Source organism: Harpia harpyja, chromosome 23 (genome assembly GCF_026419915.1).
Source record: "Harpia harpyja isolate bHarHar1 chromosome 23, bHarHar1 primary haplotype, whole genome shotgun sequence".
NCBI classification, from domain to species: domain Eukaryota; kingdom Metazoa; phylum Chordata; class Aves; order Accipitriformes; family Accipitridae; genus Harpia; species Harpia harpyja.
Window position 1 is genome coordinate 9,811,146 of NC_068962.1, and position 13,382 is coordinate 9,824,527.

General features: G+C 36.9%; 1 protein-coding gene across 1 annotated transcript in view; it reads right to left on the reverse strand.

Moving 5' to 3' along the window:
• Positions 1 to 4,063: 4,063 nt before the first annotated feature.
• Positions 4,064 to 13,382, reverse strand: part of TMTC2 (transmembrane O-mannosyltransferase targeting cadherins 2) — a 259,189-nt gene continuing 249,870 nt past the window's right edge. The window contains exon 12 of the mRNA XM_052774546.1: positions 4,064 to 6,993. Within this exon, the coding sequence (XP_052630506.1) occupies positions 6,814 to 6,993 (180 nt within the window). The 3' untranslated portion in view covers positions 4,064 to 6,813. The remainder of the gene's footprint in view (positions 6,994 to 13,382) is intronic.

Consider the following 13,382-nt stretch of genomic DNA (forward strand, 5'->3'; position numbering starts at 1 on the left):
ATTGACCCATCTGAAGAACTTGCTTTGACACATCTTTGTTTGACCCATTTGTACTTCTTAGATTGAACAATGATGGGCAGCAAAGGCAGAAGAGATCCAGATGGAAAGGTGCTCTCTTATTAGACAAGCTGATACAGTTAGAAAAAGTGGACAAGATTTTCAATTCCTGAATCTTTCCATCAAGACTTAAAACTTACATTAATGAGAGACTTGGTGTAGACCTAAATGGTCCACAGTTTACAGTCTTTGCGAAAAAACAAAACAAGTTTTATTTCTTTTTAACATCTTTGGCTATAAGGCACAAAACTGGTGTAGAAGCTTCGTTCACACCCAAAACTGTAATCTGCCTTTAGCTTCAGGGAAAGCAGTTCCTCTTCTAGTCTCTAAATCATTCATAAAACTAAGGAGAAGAGAAAGGGGAAACAATTATTCTGTGCAAGAATACCCTAAAGACCCTTTCAACTAATGAGAACAATTAGGAGACTTATTCCATAAAAACAAAAACACCCCCCCCCCCAATATCCAGAAACACAAACAAATTTACAGTTATATAGCTAAAAGATTAATTGCCACTGAAACTTGATAGAGAAACTGCATTTCAGAAGGAGGAACAGTAATTAAGATTTTTTTTGTGACAGAGCCACCAGGCTCCATGAATTTTAAGGCATAAGTGCCATTCATAAAGCTCTGTTGTTATTAATAGTATGTTTATTTTTTTTAAAAAAATAATCAATTGTTAAAGACTTTCTTTCATTAAGAAGTAGCAAAGGACAAAAAATGCTACGAAATGATGGTGGTTGAGAAGAAAGAAAAGATCATATTCTACAGCAGGAATAAGACATATTTTCTAGCATACTACATCTTGTCATATAAAAACATTCACTGCCACAATAGGAAGAACAATGCTGGATTCCAGAAACTGTGGGTGTGCAAAAGTGACTCTTTGTTGCAATGACTGGCTTTGCATATTGGATAGAAACCAGAAGAGGGAATTGATTTAATATAAAGAACAATACACTGTATTATACACTCATGTACTTTAGAGAAACTTCTGGTTGTGGTTGCAACAAACATGACAAGATAATAAATCAATCAATTCTATGTAAATTTAATTCGCATTGTAATAAAGAAAAATACTGGCTATGCAGGAACATCTGTTTTCAAGAAAATTAGAGACAAAATAAAATATATTTCTCCAGAAAAGGACAAAAAATGCTTTGCTGACAGGAAAAAAATCTAGAGAAGAAACAAATGAAGCCTCTCAAATAATCTCTACTTTCTGGGATTACTTGGTATAGCAAACCACGGTATTATTGGGCTGAAAAATCTGTTCACCTGGGTTAAATCATTCCTGAAATCAAAACTGAACTCAATTTTAGCCATCAAAGCCAAGCTCTATTTCTGCTTAGCTCATAACAGAACCTGTGGCTTAAACTGTTCAAACTCTGCAGGAACACTGCTTCATACAATCAGGTTCAGAGTTTCAGAAAAACAAAAATATGCATGTAAAAAGAGAATGTCAGCAGCTAAGGGTCTGGTAATGCAAGGAAAGATAGGCTTATGCACACATTCTATCAAATACTAAACCCCCCCCCACAACCGTTCTCGCTGCACGTGGCTTCCATACCTGTTTCTTCAAAGGGAAATCTTAAGGTTTTTTAAAACATAAATTTGTGCTCAAATGCACACAAACCGACACAAATTTGTAAATATAAACAACAATTTAATCTTCCAACCTTGCACAGAAATATCTGTAAGCTCAATAATTTCAGTAAGTAAATGTAATTACGCTTTGTCACTGAAACTATATTCAAAATAAATAAGCATACAGCAACCATGCATGATTTAATCTATTTTATCTTACGCCTTTCTAGAAGGTCCACTCTGATGTTTCTGCCCTTCTGAAATGCTTCCTCATATGTAACTTTCAGCGCTGTCTGACTCTAGAACTGTGGCACCACCAAAGAGCCAGTGGACAACGACAGGGTAAATATGATAAAATAAAGAATATAGGGGGAAGGGAGAAACATCAATCTGAAATCTGAAAACAAATGCAACCATAAAGGTTTTCTAATCAAGTGGTGTAACTTGAGGCACTCATTCAGTCTTTCATGGGGAATATATTGTTATGTCCTGAACTCCATTATACTGTCTTCCGAGGCCAGCATTTGTGGTTGGTAATGTTTGGGTTTGATTTATTATTATATCAACAGAACTTAGAACTTTTTCCAAGACTGTATTGCTTTTTAAATTTTATTTTATTTTATTTACTAATGCATACCCTTTCCCATAGTTTATTCTAGCATAACTTGAACTTGGGGTTCCTTCTTTGTTGTTGGAAAAAAGTCTGTCCCTCTAACATTCTTACTCATTTCCAGAAAAATGTCTGCGTCTCCTCCCTGACACCTCCCTCCCCACCCCCTGCATAACATCGGACATATTATATTCCTTAAAACACATTCTTCCAATGCCACACTACTGAATCTCAGAGAGATTAAACGTTCAGTATCTGTGTGAAGCAAGGCAGGTATTTTTCAAACTGCAGGGTCAGTCCAACTGAGGGAGCATATCTAACATGTGAGTGGGGTCTCTATTTTATTTGAAAGGGCCAGAAATAGAAGTTTCAAAGAGGTAAGTGGTTATAAGGGCTTCTCTTTAGATTTCACACAATTTATTTCGAAATCTCCAGATTCTCTCACTAAAACCTCTCCTTTGCAACCCTTAGGGACGCAGCAAAATAAACATAGTAATTCAGCTGTCAGGGACTGTTCTCACACTTGAACTGGAGGCAAAGTCTCTCTCACGCTACCAGCATTCACCCCGGTGGGGCAAAGCTGCTATGGGAATGCCGACAACAGAGTCCCAAGCCAGACCCAAACGAGCTGGTATATTTACACAGAATAATTTAGTGCCTTACCTTTATACTAGTTCAAATCCCAGAAGGAATACAGCCATCTGTGCCAGCTACAGAGAGCAAGTTCAGATGGGCCTGTATGAGACGGCAGGACTAAAAAGCCACCGCAGAGCTGCTGTGAGCCTCCTTTGGGAGTGGAGATGGATCAGGTACCTGCTGCCCCAAAACTGTGATGCTTGGAAGAACGGACACATCAGAAGCACAACAGAAGGCAGACAGAACGGGCTCTCACAGAGAAGGGTTTAGGGGTAAGATGCCAGAGCGGGACTTCAAGCCCATGTTTAGACTCTATCTCCATGAGAAAGGAGTGACACAGATCAGATTATTCTTTGCATACTCATCATCATCTGCCATTTCATCAAAACCTACTTAGGCAAGGAATGACCGCGTCTGAAGGTGAGGCGTGACCTTTGATAAAAACAAGGCATGACAGCTGAATTTGGAAGTGAGTGCCCCAAATCCTCTCTAGTGGTCTGCTCGTGCCCATCAACGTTTTTCAACTGTAGAGCAAATCTATCAACAGGTAGGACCTGAACGCAACCGACCTAGGAAGGTGTGAGGATATCAGCGTTAGGTCCACTGAGCTAAGAAGGCTCTGTCCGTAGAAGATTAAGAGAAAACCAAAAGGCCAAAGAATAATGTCACTTCACAACACTTCTGCGCAGGAAGGCAGCAGATTTAAAACTGATCGTGTGACATTGCAGCACGAGAGGAAGGTGATGTCAGACACTAAAAAGACCATGTATGTCAGTGAAGATTTCTTTCCAGCTTTTGTAGCCAATTATACATTTTAGAAGCATTTTTACTGACATCATTTTTGTACGTCAATATCAAAATAATTTATAAATACATCTTATCATCAGCATTTATTCCCCCAGAGTTTAGAAACAACAATCAAATATAATAGTTACCATACCCCTTTGGCTAGATTTAGTGAGTAGAAATATTAAAAAATGCTTCCAGAGAAACTTTTTGAAAATATCTGCTGAAGTATTATTGCACTATAGAAGAAAGCCAGCTGTAGTAGGTTGTACTCTACTTATACTATATAGTTCTCCCAAATGTAAACCAGTCAATATAACTCATTAAATTAGAATAAGTTAAAAAAAAATTGTTGTTACAGTAACAGATAAAGGAATGCACAGTGTATTAGTTATCAATGCTTTATTATTGAAAACAAAATTGAAATTCTCTTATCTGGCACATAAACAATTATTTCTACAAAAAGGAAAGCCTACAAATCTGATAATTTATACAAATAACAGTTTTTCAAAAAATAAAATTTTAATTTAGTAAACTTGACTTGTGCTCTTTTATTTTTTTTTTTAGCACTGTCTGCAATAATCCACCATAAATCCCTGAGCAGAGAGACGTATTTTAAACGTTTCAAATTTTTCCCAAAAGAAGAAAGTTATCAAGCCCAGACCTATATTAAAAAAATGTATTCAGGGACATTCTTGTTAAATTTACGCTAGTCCTTTTTTCTTTCTTTTCTTTTTTTTTTTTTTAAGAAACAAACAAAACCAGTTATCAATGCAAGCATGACACTGCATCACAGGAGTGCTCCCCCTCTCCCCCTTCTGTGCAATGAATAAAAATTACTAAACAAGAATGAATACAACTTGAAGGAGACAAATAACATAGTGAATGGTTAAGACCAAGAAGCCATCGAAGTTTGATGGCTGTTGAGCAAATAAAGCTGCAGGATACCACAGTTTTTTTACTGAGTTCAGTTATAGTTACTATCTAATTTATTTCTATACTTTTTCCAGAAAGTCATTAAAGCAGGAGAGTAAGTTCAAGCTACCGTTGTATTCTAACTCTGGTTTCAATGATAAAGTAGAAATTCAAATTTTGACCCTCCAATTTTGCTTTTCCAGCCATAACATTATTTGAAAAAAACTTGACACACTCCACAAAACCAAACAATCTTGCCCCTCTGGCCCTTCTGGAAGTCAACTGGTACGCCAGTTGTGAACTTACCAACTTACAGTATTTTAGCCAGCAAGAGGAAAGAAAAGGGAACACACACTACTACAATTTTTTACTGTACTGACTTTGAAACAGCTACTCCCCAATCTATTTCAATACAGATTTAAAATCCAAGTTTAAGGGGAGAATGACCAAGAAGGCAGAGTATAACTCAAGCGTCCCCTTTCCCGTTAGGTACACACACTAATCACAAAAAATGCAAGGAAAACCAAATAAAAAAAATAGCAACACTTACAGATTGCTGTGTTAATGGCAGGTAACGTTGCTGCAGTCAAGTAATAAATAAATAAATACAGCAAAGTATTCTTCTCTACAGTTTTGTTGGAATGGTGCTCAACAGTTAAAAAGCAAAAAAAAGAACCCCAAACCCTTTCTCAGTAATAAAGAGTTTTTAACAGAAGATCCTGAAGAAGCTTCAGTTCAAGGTGCTCTACCACTTTAACATTATATCTACCGTTATGAAAAGAACACTGAAGCAGATACCAACAGGTCATTAAATGAAATAGTAAATTTTCTTACAAGCAATAATACTTATTCCAAAGAAAGTACTTAACAAATGGCCTGGAAAAGACTGACTAAAGCTTCAACACATTGCAATTTAAAATAAATTATTTTTACATTTAAAAACTGAAGATTAAAACAGTAACTATGGCAAATCATTCTGAAACAGAAATAAATTGAACCTCACCAAAAGCATATTTAGATATTTGACAGCTCTGCTGCTAGCACACATGTCAGAATACAAACAGAATGCTAGTATTTGGTTAGAATCTGAATAGGTAATATTTTTTAAAACACCACCACTGTGAAAAGTAACTGGCAACCACCTTTACAGATTTCTCTTCATCTACACTGTTTCAAGCATGATCTAACCCAGTCCCTTCAGTTATTTGCTAGCCTCACCTATGTGTAACATCCCTTTTTCTCCGAGTTGCTCATGAAGTCTCATTTGTAGCATATCCAAGCACTAGTATTTTCAAATCTCACTTGGCTGAGTTATTGCAAAAATATTGTATGCAGAGTCCAGTTTAAAGTTGGTCTTATCTGACAGCAGTGTAAAGAGAGTCAAGCACATTGTTCTATAATACCAATTTTTTTTTTCTCAAGATGACAGTCTGACCACACTCATTTGGTATCAGGGCAAACATCAGACTTGCTTCTATTGCTAAATCACACCTCTGGACTTTTTTTTAAGCACTCTACATACACATCTGATATAGAATATGAGCAGTTCCTTTCCGTCTAGCCCACAGCCATTTGACTGTGTATCTCAAGAAAACCGCATTAAAACTTAACAAGCTGAAATAATATGCATATTCTCAGTAAACAATTTTGAATGCTGTCATCTAATCACAAGTGACAGGTTTGAAAAAAATTGGCCATATAAGCTGTGAAATTGGTAAGCAAGTGGTCCTAAAGTGAGATACAGCAGCATTAAGACAAACTGCAAACACACTGGATTTAGTATACATTTTAATGAGTTACAGTATCAGCAAAATACTTTAACCTACTATTACCACTTTTACTCCCATATGGCTTAGTGTATACTGTACAATTTTCCCTTAGTATTTCTATGACAGTATACGTTTCAAATACCCACCCAAAAGTGAGCAATATGGGATTTGCAATGATCTATCAAATATGCCAAAACACCTTCTCTCAAGTGCTATGGTTCTAAACATTTTTGTGGGGTAACAAGTCCTTCATGAATATCTCAAAGTCTCCCTTTTTCTATTTATCTAGCAAAAAAATTTATGCCAAAAAAGCAGAATAGCTTCTCCTAGCAGCAATTAAGACCTCTGATCCTTGCGGTCAAGTCCAATGAGTTCTCTGATCGGACAATTGTGTGGAAGTTCTAGTTCATGGGTTTAATTAATTCAAGAAAAAAAAGTTCAGAGTTTTCATCATCATGTTTTGGATGTCTTCAAACCTTGTTTCTCCATGATATTCCACAATTTGCGAAGATTGGACTGAGTGATGACATCATCAGGTTTAAGTTGAAGAGCAAGGAGGTAGTTTTCTTCAGCCTCTTTCAGTTTACCATTCAGATGGAGAATGGCTCCAAGATTCATTAGGGCAGCTGGGTACTGGTACAAAAAAAAAAGGGAAGAAGAAATATTAGGAATATTTTCAATTTTTCTTTTCAGACAATCTTCTTCCACTTAAATTATTCCCTTATGTTTGCAGACTTTTCATGGAAGCAATTTAGCAATTTAAGCAAATAGAGATAACAAGAAAAAGTTTCTGAGCAGCTGCTGTATACTTTGTGCTTTAAACAGGGCAAGCTCTGGTGTCTACAGACATAGACTTCTCTCTTTAATGAGAAAACACAGAACTCATGAAGCTTTACATGTGGAAACACTGGCATAGCACAGTTTCCAAGAGAAAATTAAAGTAATCCAAGAGTGGATTAAAGACAGGAATTTAATTTTAATTCAACCCATTGCCAATAAAGAGTTTATAATCATTGGGAATAGTTAACACATTGGAATTCATCCCTTTTTTCTTTGTCTTAATTATAACTAGTAGAAAATACAATCTGTTCTCAGATTCTAAGGATGTTCAGGGGTCCTAGGACATCCATTTAGATTCAGGCTGTGGCAATTATTTCTTAATGAACGATTTAATAAAATTAACCATGGTGGAAACACATGCTATTTTAATAACAAAGATGTGAAAACTTCATAACAAATCCATTAAAAAGCTTCTTATGTTACTAACAATTTTTCCATCTTTAGCTAAAACAAAATGTTTCTTGTTCTTATTTTTTCATGTTTAGATTATTCCATTATGAAATAATAGGTTGTTCATGATAATTAAACATGCCTGGTTACTGGAGTTAAATATTACAAGGGCAGAAAAGCAGATTTATGAAGCTGAAGAGAACAGTCTAACCTACTTTTTTGCAAGTACCTAAGGTATTCACATGCTAGTGAGAGCACAGTAAAGGCATTTGCCAAACTGGTACCTTGCATTTCAAAGAAAAAGGGGACAAAATACTACACAAAGTTCACTATGGTTCTCCCCCTCAGGTCACTATCATTTCCAATGAGCTTCAGGAACACTCACTTTCAAAGCCATGTAGTTTTGCCTCAGAGGATAAGTGTTTCAAGACACCACTCACCAGTGTTCTGATCAAAATGCAACAGTAAAAATGTGAAGCCACATGGAAACTCGGCTTCAGATGACTGTGTGGGGGTGTTGGTATGCTTTAGAAGCCCTTCAGTGACAACAACATCAGGAAAACATGGTAGGTAGAAGGCCAATAATATATGCACTAGAGTTGGTCTCCCAGACTGAGGTAATAGGAAGTCATTAGGATGAGGAAGACTTACCTATGTTCCAAACCTCTCCAGTAGCAAGTTAAACTCATTACTCTTATCCTTCTGAATCAAGCTTCAACCCCACCCCCTATAATTCTTGTGTCCAAAACCTAAATTCTGTGGTGGAAATGTTGTTCAGAACATTCTCTAGGTTTATGTCCTACAAATATATTTCTTCTTTTTTTCATCTTGCTTCCTGCTTCTTTTCACCTATTAACACATGCATCACAAAAACTCATAAACATCAAATTTTCAGAACTGGCTTCCAGAGTTTCAAAATTAAGCAAAACAAAGTGATTTCAGCCCTCCCTATTGTAAACACCATAATGCTAATGCAGTGGAATCTGGAGATGTTATTTTTAGATTTAATTTTTCTTGCTTTACCCTGACAGATTATTTCCACGACCCCTACATCAGTTACTTCGTTCTACTAAAAATCAAAACAAAAAAACCCCAGCTGGATTTTATAAAGTTTTCCCAGTTAAATACTCTCCAGAATTTCCTCTTCAGTCATATTCTGTACAGAGGAGGAAAACTAAGCCCCTGAAATGTAATCTTTGCTATGGAGAACACATATCAGCAGCCACATTATCATAGCTCCACCTTTGCAGTGCCAGTCTTGCATACTATTTTACAATGAAATAATACACTCCTTAATTACAGATGTTCTGGGTGCTAATTACAGCGATGTAACTGAAGAATGATCAGAAAACAGCTCCACTGTATATGGATGGCTGTCTGAATATCCACACATTTTATTTATTCATTTATTTTTAGACCTAAGATTGTTTGAGCGAATTTTCTCAAATCATGAGTAGGATGGTCCATTCCCACTAATTATGCTCCTTATTTGTCTAATGAGAGTTTATGAATCAAACAGTTTTTTCAAGAGGACAGTTATTGACACAGAACCGTCTTCTCACTTGAAATATAACTATGTGCATATGTTTGCGTGTAGACAAAGCTTACAATGGATAAGGATTAAAAAACCTTAAACCTAGAAAAACTCGTACTAAATAAGACACACGTTAAAAAGTGCTCAGGGCTAATTCCACGGCATCCACCAACTTATTGTGTGGGAAGTAACACAGTTGTCTCATATGGCTTCCAGAATTCCTCTCTATTTCCTTCACCCCCCCCCCCCGAAAATATGGTATGTGTACGGTGCTAATCAAGTACTCTGAAGAACGTCATATATATAAGACTATATGCCTAGCTAAGAAAACTCCTCTGCCATCACGTCTTTAATTTATCATTTCATTATAGCAAACAACAAAAACATTTAGAAAAAGAAAAAACTGCAAGCCTTTTAACTGAACTTGAAATTTTCCAACTCCTACACATCATTCCTGATTTCCTGGAGACCCAACAAATTTTAGGCCATTAATGCTCTAAACAAACGTATCCATGAAAAATGTGAACTGATAACTCATTTCAGGTAGTGCTGAAAATGTTCATTCCAACTCCTTCATGTTTCAAATCAGAAAGTGCATGGCATTTTGGAAAGATTGCTCCTTAACTTTGTAGGGTATCATCAGCCACCCCAATATCTATGGTTTATTTTAAGAGTTGCAAGAATTTTGGGTGACTGCAAGATTATACATCAGTGCCATCGCTCTCTAACAGCTATAAATGATGGTCTGAGGACAAGAGAGCAACAGAGTTTTGCTATAGTTTTTCTTCACATATATTGTCTTTTATTAAAGACAGCTGATAAAACTTTTCAGTACGTTAACAAAGGCAGTCGGCAGCTACCAGTGCAATAACATGGGACTTGTAGCACTGTGTAACAAATGACACCACCTACTACTTCAGAGACTTGAAAGGAGAAACAGGCCTGCCTTCATTTCCTTTTGGAGACAGATGCTTTACATCAAAAAAAGCTGACTGGCATTTCTATCAGGGTTATAAATGCTGTCTTTTATGGTCTATTGGGAATTATTCCCTTTATTAGCATTTTTATCACGGTGTGCTTGTTTCCTCAGTGGGTTTTTTGGGGGGGGTGGAGGGAGGTGCTAATGGGGAAGAGGGGAGAGGAATAACAGAGTAGTTAATGAATAACAAAATAGCAAAAGGCATGCATTTAGTTACCCAAGGTGTTTTTGGTTTACACTGATGACAATTCTTTCAAACTTTCTCTATACTACCAAAATAAAAGGAGAGCCTTGGGGCATGCAAAACTTTTAATGTAAATTAAAGTCCTCTCTAAAATTAGAGAACTATGGAATCTCCAATTAATTCAAAATAATTCTGAGCAGTATTTCAGGATTACACTAGTGTAACCAAGTACTGTATTGGACCCACAAATGGAATAAATCTTAATGACATAGAAGATGAACTGATTCCTTGTTCATCATCTCTGGCTCCACATATAGCAAATGCCATATCAGAAGAACAGTGCCAAAGAGAAGACAACAAGTTTACTATTACATATGCCTAAGAAGTTACGGAGAGAGAAACAAATGGACAACCCTTAACCTAGCTCAAAACCACCACTTGCATGGCAGACAAGTACGAACAAACAACAGCCCAAACACAAGCAATGAAATCTGAAATTGTTTTCCTCAAAGCTCTGCTAACAAATGTCCTTCTCTGCTCAACACCACAGAGGCCAGGGCTGCAGATTCTGAGAAGAAAGTGCATTTTGTTCCTGATGGGGTACTTATAAGGAAAATATGCCAATTTTTACTCCACTAGAATCACAAGCGCAAGCGACTTCTCACTTAGCCATTTTAAAAGGTCACTGAATAGATGTTGCCAATATTCATCTTGCTTTTAATGAATTACTGCAGTGCGTGATCTTGTAGATATTTCAAAACAACCCCAGGACTGTTTAATGAATACTGTAATCACCATGGCCAACCCTTCAGAAACACAGAGGTTAAGTGTTTTGTTTTAAAACAGTGCAATTAAGGACACTTGTTCTTTTAAGGGTTCCTGTTGAGTAAAGTCCATGCCTAAAGAAGGACACGAAATGTCATTCACATGTGAATATTTCATCCCAACACCTTTAGTTAAATATGGGTGAAGAATTCAGGTATTTCCCTTTGATAACTGAAGATACATAGGAGGTACAATGACTGAGTAGCGAAGCAGCAGAGTATTAGTTGTAGAACGGCTAACTAAGCGCGAGAGCAAAGCACGGTGGACTGCTTCATCTTATCAGTGACCATGGGATAATGTGCTGTCATGCCTTTTTTATCCTCCTACACCGATGGCAAGAATTTCCACTTGAACTTAAATTACTGGTGTTACTGCTGTAGCACAGCATAGTATTTTCTGAAGCAATCAAAATGTCAACAGCTCCTTTTTTATCGCTAAAGAGAACTGTGGACAACAGAATCATTTCAGGGGTGTCACTTGCTTTTGACAGACCTCACAAGTTTTGAGTAAAACCATGACCCAGGAGTTGCCCCAAGACGTAAGCATACTACTTACTTTAAAGCACGGGGGTGGGCGGAGAAGGCAGGAGAGGCGGGGAGGGACATGCAGTGAGATGGTTGCTGCCAACTGGATCTTACTCTCCAGTGCAACACATTGACAAGACTGTAAATTCAGCAGTGACACATGGAAGTAGACCTTTTTATAGAAGCGACCTAGAGTTGCCAGATAAGCCAAGTGCGAGTTAGTCCTTCCAGAGACTCATGTTTCTACCTGGTTCTCTATGCTACAAGGCTTCTTAAGAACTGCAGTTTGCATATGCTATGTCTGTTATTTTGTTCTGAACAGCACATGAATCGCAACTAAGACACTGATCTCCAGTAAGTTGGCTAAGGTGACAAGAGTAAATTGTCTAGGAACAGATAACTTGGTGCAAAAAGCATTCTGGAACAAGATGACAGGATGTATGGCAAAATATTATGGATCAGACAGAATAAAAAAGCATAAAATTCAGAGTTGAGAGGGATTTCCTGTGTCATCAGCCCAGACAGCAAAGCATTCAGTTCTGCTGGAAAACAAAAAAATCAGCATCTTTACAAACTCTTAAAATGGAAGAATGCTCTGCAACTTTTCCTCTACGACAGTTAAGTACATTATTTAAATCACAAGTCTGCTCATGAACAATTTCAGTAAGTATGCTTTTGTGTCGACAACAGCTTTCAGCTTAAATAGTGAAGAGGGGAAATGGAGAGAAAAACATTCTCCCTGCAAGTACTAATTTGAATAAACATTGCGAAGAGCACAGTTTCCACAGTTGCATTAGGCAGACCTAAACGTCTCTGCTGCAAAGGCAGCCTGCGTCCCAATCAATTACCTTAAGACTGACTAACATACATAGCTATAGAAATCTAACTAACAATAGGCCTAGGCTCTAGAGTGGAGTGGATCCTTGGATGCAGTCATCATCTTTAAGAGTACTACGTTGTTAACGCTGACAGGGAACAACCTTAGTTATTATTTATTGATATGTCACTAAACAGAAAGAGACTTCCTTGAGTGCTCTACTCATATTTTGTTCACCAAACTAACAAATTATTAATCTCCAGGGAAGATGAACACCCTCCAGAAAAAAAGACATCAAAAAAGAAAACACATAAAAAAATAAAGTAGATAGGAAAAAAATAGTTTCTGTTCAATAACATTTATGTAATAGTCTCAGGTTAGGATAATATATCAAGTTAATATATCAAGTTAATAAGGCAGAAGAACAGCATGAGTTAATACCTGGTCACCTTAACAACTGATGATACTACAGAAAGGTTAGGTCATGTACATTTTTTGGTTTGTGTTGGGTTTTTTTTTATTTTTTATTATTTTACATTTGGACACTCTCATCTGGACATTCAAAGCAGATGACACTTTAAACTGCCTGGCGAAAGGAGAATATACATGGAAATTGTTTGTATGCATCTAGTCCTGTGTGCTTTCAAACACTGGAGACTATCATGACTAAAATTGCAAACTACAGGATATGTACATTTAAAACCAGAAATTAAAAAGTGAAGGAAGGGGTTTTTACCATTTTTTTATATTTATGGGTGGCAGATGTGGGAGTTTCCATCCACATGCATACTGTGAAATTATACAGTTTACTTGTAGATTTAACATCGCATCTTAAGGAAACCCACAGCTGTGAGTCAGGGAAGAGTTCTAGACTTGGCGTGGGAAGGAAGCATCAAGCAGTCTACCTCCTTTCTCAAATTATCACATCA